The sequence below is a fragment of the Octopus bimaculoides genome, chromosome 16 (genome assembly GCF_001194135.2).
Source record: "Octopus bimaculoides isolate UCB-OBI-ISO-001 chromosome 16, ASM119413v2, whole genome shotgun sequence".
Classification (NCBI taxonomy): Eukaryota; Metazoa; Mollusca; class Cephalopoda; order Octopoda; family Octopodidae; genus Octopus; species Octopus bimaculoides.
The window spans coordinates 49,679,682-49,686,124 of NC_068996.1; the positions used below are offsets into that span (position 1 = coordinate 49,679,682).

Below are 6,443 nucleotides of genomic sequence, written 5' to 3' on the forward strand. Positions count from 1 at the left end.
ACCACTTGATCACTGATGTCATCTGACAAACGCCAACCAAGATGGTGTGAATCAGCCAAGCTTTACCTGCTAAAAATAGCAACCCAAATGCTTTTTAAATTGGATCCCAATGCTGGATGTTCAAGAACCAAATGAAGGCCAAATTTTTGATCCCAGGATCATCCTGATTCCAAAAAGGTATAATATATCTATGTAGAGCAAATGTAAGCTGAGATACAGGGGTCCCAAATGGACAGATGGAATTTTGCTATTATTATTATTGTTATAGATGAAATTCAAAGCCACAAGTCACTAAAATTTGATCCTATTACAGTAATGTCAAATCTGTTCAAATGCAGGACTCAGGATGCATTAATTCAAAAGGGTCATGGATAAAACTCATGCTTTCTACAATGGTTGCTTGAAAAAAATTTGCTGTATCTTTTGGCCCCCAACAGTGTCAAATGGGGAAGGAGTTGCACAATAAAACTAGTTTCATTAACATGGTCCCCAGAATGAATATCAATGATCCAGATGTCACAAATATAATGTAGTTTATGACATTGAGCAACTGGATCAAACATTACTACTCAATGTATGTTTCACTGTTATGGTTGCTTGGAGCTCTGAACTGGATGTTCTGTGTGACATTGGATGCTTGAACAGAATGGATCATCGAGGGAACACTTTATTGCATTAAGTTACAGAGAATTAAAGTCAAGAGTTGGTAGATGGCAAGACATTTTATAAGTGTTTGGAAAGGGAAACAAAGAAATCAATTAACAGAGAAAGAAAAAGAGGGACTAAGGAACAAGTGAAAGACAAAGAAGACAAAGAGAGAATAAAGGGAGACAAAAGATAGAAGAAAAAAAGGAGAAAGTTGGACAACCATAAAAGGGATAAATAAAAATATAACATGGAAAGTGAAATAAATATATAAATAAATACACCCAAGTGATAGAGAAAGAGAGACAGACAAGAAAGAATAGGAAGAAAGAGAAAATGAGAGGGAGGGAAATTATAAAAAAGGGGACTCAATTGTGAGACAGTAACATATTGAATGAAACCAAAGCAATTAGAAAATGAATGTAACCACAAATGTATACTTAAATAAGAGTAGATCATGACCGCATGTATGACAGGTGTCCAAAGTTCATTTTGTATATTTCAAAAGATTAATTATAAACACCTTTTCTAGGTACAAAAGTATACATTCATACAGACACATAGCTACATGCTGGTGCGCACACATACACACAAACCAATATACAAACATACACATGGACTTAAATATTGAGGTAGTAAGGTAGATAAACACAATTAGGCTTGAAACACATTTACATGGAGCTCAAAATATAGATTATGCAACGTTTTATCTTAACAGTCATTTCCATTTCCTTAAGTGCACGAAAGGTGTTCAACAAGAGACAAGTCCAGATGAAAGTAAGTTATACTTCCCTTTTCAGGAGTGGTAAATGTGAGTTGTCTAGTAGTGTTTGCAAATATAAGGACTGGAAGAAGTGGGTGGAAATAGTGAAAGAGAACGGGTGGTTAAGTGATGAGATGAGACGAAGATACCACCTGACAAAGACCATGTATAAAAAAGATGAAGTTAATAGCTGGCAGAAGGAATAGTGTTGTCAATTAACCTAGTGGAGTAAAGAGGATCAAAGTAGTTGTTCTCAGACAATGAAACAGTTCACATCAGAGGCAAAAAACACATAGATGTGGGGGAAAATTAAGCAGTAGGAGGAAACAAGTATGATAAGAAAAAAGAATGAGGAGAAAATATGATTTTACATAAAGAGCAAAGGTGATATAGAATTTATGTTTGCCAGTGATAACATCAGAGAATCAATTAAGAGGTCTTATTTTGGTGAGACTCTAACCTGATGGGAACATGAAGTTTGTGACTAGACTATAATGTTATAACACAAGCAATGCTCCTTTAAAGGACAGAGTTGGAAGGGTCAACACTTAGGGGCTTTCCTACTCCTAAGAGATTTGAGCTCAGTCAGTATTTTAAGTTGGTTGATACAATTGTTTACGCCAGAGGTAAAAGCTGGTATGTACACATTTAAATAATGTGCACATACTGAGTTGGAAAACCTTTCAAATTTTTAAATGCAAAATGGCTTTTCAACACAATATTTACATGCTGTTATTTGTAGCTCATGTGCTTCGAAATATTCCATTCCAAAAAAAGAATTACTGTTCTCTCAAAAGTTTACAAAATTTTTACGACATCAAGAAGAAAAATTATCAAAAGCAAAAAGTAGAAAATCATAACTTACCTTGTACATTGGGTGTGATGTTTAAAGGGTCAGATGATGTGGCATGCAAAGGTATGTGGCTTCTAGGAATCTTATTTGTATGCACTGTTTGAAGATGACCTCTGTGGTCATCATTATGGACATTTGAATTGCTCCTAGTAGCACCAACTTTTGCAAAGTTACCAAGCATTTGCATATGAGGATCTGAAGAGCTGCTTTCTAAATTCAGTCCAGCAGTTAATTGTTCAGATGCTAGTTTATCATTCCAGCCATTTAAATGATTGGTGCTTCCAATATTCATGTGTTGCTGTACTGGTAGTGGTGGTGGTGGTGGTGGTGGTGGAAGAACTTCTTCTGCACCAACTCTGTTTGTGTATGTATTAGGTAGAGCTTGGAAATTTTGCCTATTCTGAGAAATACTGTGCGCAAACCGTTCCTCAAGAAAACTCAACCAATCTCGAAACTGGAACCGTTCGTCACTGGTAATGGCAGGATGTATGAGAGAGAAAGATAGCAACTGACGACTTTCTTCAATGTGCACTCTGTTGTCAATAGAGTACGACAAAACTTGAGGAATTATTTGTAAGTAAGCCCTTTTTGCATCAGCATTTCCAGATCGAAGTAATGGTAAATGAGATAGAAGTTGCTTCACAGCCGTTTCTTTTGATTCAGAACATAACTGGCTGATGTAATCTGAAAAACAGAAAAAACAAAACGGTAAAGAACAAGTTACTGATGTGGTGGGCTACATGAAAATTAAAATGGAGTTATTGCTAGAACAGCCAGGCCAAAAAGGGCCCATAGAAGAATATCTCAAAAGTTAGGAATATCTTAATGAAAGCTAAAGAAATAAGGATCAAGATGGACACCATGAGGTTTCTGGTGATACCCTTAACTGTTTTCTTCCATCCATACTTCAACCCTTTTGATACCAAATGTGCTGAGGCTGCCCTTGGTCTTTAGATACAGGCTTCATGTTTTTCAAGTAACACATGCTAAAATCTTCCTGAAATTTCATGTTAATTCATCTCTCAAATACCAGCTTAATAACAACAAAATCGTTTTACTAAACTGTGTATTATTTTGAAAGTTAATAACATCAATGGCAATGTATTTCAACAGAAATATGGTAAAAAGGATTAATTAATATCTCACAGTTCTTCTTTTCAAACACTTTCTCTACATGACCAATTCACTTAACCAATCAACCATACACTCTTAAGCCTATTACATGATCTATTAATTCTTCAGTCTGATCTGCACATAGTGAAAAAACTTGAGCAGTGCTCCAATCAACTTGCAAAATCCAATACCGCTCTCCAAAGTATGGAAGATCTCTTAAAAAATAAACAACAACAAACAAAAATGTTACACAGGAACAGATTTGGCTGTGTGGAAAGAAGCTTGCTACCCAACCACATGGTTCCGAGTTCAGTCCCACTGTGTGGCACCTTGGGCAAGTGTCTTCTACTGTAGCCCCAGGCTGACCAAAGCTTTGTCAGTGGATCTGGTAGATGGAAACTGAAAGAAGACTGCCAAGTGCGTGTGTGTGTGTGTGTGTGTGTGTGTGTGTGTGTGTGTGTATTTTTGTACTTGTCTCCCAACACTGTTTAATAACTGGTGTTGATTTCTTTATGTCTCCATAACTTAGCAGTTTGGCAAGAAAGAGCAATAGAATAAGCACCAGGATTACAAAAAAAAATTTAAAAAAAGCACTGGGGTCAATTCATTTGATTGAAAACCCCTTCAGGGGGCTGTCCCAGCATAGCCACAGTCCAATGACTGAAACAAGTAAAAGATAAAAGATATACTGGGATTGATTTGTTCAACTAAAACCCTTCAAGGTGGTGCCCCAGCATAGCCACAGTTCAATGACTGAAACAAGTAAAAGATAAAAGATATACTGGGATTGATTTGTTCAACTAAAACCCTTTAAGGTGGTGCTCCAGCATGGCCACAGTCCAATGACTGAAACAAGTAAAAGATAAGCGGGTGTGTCTGTAACAGAGCCACAACTAAATCTTCAAACTTCAGGTTCAGAAACAACTTCAAATATGGTCAGCACATGATGCAATGTAAGAGCCAAGGACACCAAAGAGTTTTTGCTCACATAGCTGAGGCACAACAGTTGTTTGAACTCAATGCTCTACGATACCTCCAAATAGAGGCTATTCAGCTGGTAAAGTAAGCCTTTACCAGCTGTATCCTGACGTACCATGTTATTAGTCTCTTTTACAATTACTAAAAAAAGGCTCTTATCCTTCTGAACTTAAAATCTGTACTAAAAATAGCTTAATTCAATCACCCAATCTGATAGCTTTGGAACTCACCCTAACTGCAATCCTTTACAACTCATTCACCATTTACTACTCATATTTCCTCCCTATAGACATTGACCTAAAAAAGTTCAAGCTAAGCACCAATAGCATCAACTGGGAGCTCTTTCGGGGGGTCATTTGGTCTGCTAGAACTAGCAGCCAAATCTGCCTTCAATTACACCCTAATGACTTAAAAACCACATTATTCATTGTGGATTCCTTGCCAGGAAAACCCTTGTTCATATGTTTGCTTGATCAGAGTTGATCTGAGGCTAAACAACACCCACCTCACCAGTCTGAGAAGGCAAGCAAAAGTTAAGACCACTGTTGCCCTCCTCCTGGGCCAAATGTAGTTGAAAACAAAATGCAAATTATGAATATTTAACAGAATGGCACTAACTGTAATATCTCGTCTCAAAGAATCTGCTAAAAGAAAAACTCGTGGGCTAAGAAACACAGAGCTTGCACAGTGTTGTTGGCCTATTTTTAGTTAAGAGTGTTTTGAGTTCATTTAGCTTAATCAGTGAAGAGCCCCACCCCCGGACATTCTGAAAGCCTAAAAAAATAAAATAAAAAAACCTTTGTTCTAATATAGAAATGATTTGTATATACATTATGTTACACACAATTATTTAAATCTAAAGCTGTTTCAATGCATATATATTGATTTAATATTCTAGCTTGACCGGCTTTTGCACAAATTAGCAAACATTTTGTTTACTAATTTCTATATCAGAACAAATAATTTTTTTGCTCAACTCAGAATGTTCTGGGCCTTTATCACTGAGGAGACCAAATGAGATTGAAACACCACCAACATTCTGAGCAACTGTTTTTTTTTTTTTTTAAATAAATAAAAGTTTTAAAAGTTTCTGAGACATAGCGTTACAGCTAGTGCCATTCTGCATTTGTATATATATATATATATATATATATATATATATATTACATTATATGTAATGTATATGCAAATGTAGGCTGATGAAAACTAGTAGTTTGAAACTTGAAAAGCACTGTCACTCCTCTCAAAGAAATATAATAATAAATAGATGCTCAGTAAAAAGTACTGAGCAATCCTTCAGTTTAATGGAAATTGTTTTTATCAAAACTCAATATAACAACAAAACATCAATACATATTCATACACACACACACACTGGTTCTCTTCTGAGACAGAAATCAATTATGTTAATGGTTTGTTTATCAGCTAATTGTTTCCTTTCAATCATAAAAATACATTGATGCCAACACTACATCTCAATTACCTCGACCTGCAAGTGTCACCATTATGCACTTTGTTTGCTGATATTCAATTTTTTAGTTCGTTATGATATGTGGTTTACACCTGAAGAATATGCTTCAGTTCTCTCAAAATGTTAATATTAGTAGCGCTTTAATACATGTATTGTGACCTTTAAATAATAATTATATATATAGGTGTAGGAGTGGCTGTGCAGTAAGTAGCCTGCTTACCAACCACATGGCTCCGGGTTCAGTCCCACTGCGTGGCACCTTGTCAAGTGTCTTCTGCTATAGCCTCGGGCCGACCAAAGCCTTGTGAGTGGATTTGGTAGATGGAAACTGAAAGAAGCCCGTCGTATATATGTATGTATATATATATGTATGTATATATATATGTATGTATGTGTGTGTATATATGTTTGTGTGTCTGTGTTTGTCCTTCCACCATTGCTTGAGAACCGATGCTGGTGTGTTAACGTCCTTGTAACTTAGCGGTTCGACAAAAGAGACCAATAGAATAAGTACTAGGCTTCCAAAGAATAAGTCCTGGGGCCAGTTTTCTCAACAAAAGGCGGTGCTCCAGCATGTTCACAGTCAAATGACTGAAACAAGTAAAAGAGTAAAAGAGTAT

At 36.2% G+C, this 6,443-nt stretch overlaps 1 protein-coding gene across 1 annotated transcript in view; it reads right to left on the reverse strand.

Moving 5' to 3' along the window:
- LOC106877587 (protein Smaug homolog 1) overlaps positions 1–6,443 on the reverse strand; it is a 109,141-nt gene that overhangs the window by 40,920 nt on the left and 61,778 nt on the right. The window contains exon 4 of the mRNA XM_052973497.1: positions 2,274–2,945. Within this exon, the coding sequence (XP_052829457.1) occupies positions 2,274–2,945 (672 nt within the window). The remainder of the gene's footprint in view (positions 1–2,273; positions 2,946–6,443) is intronic.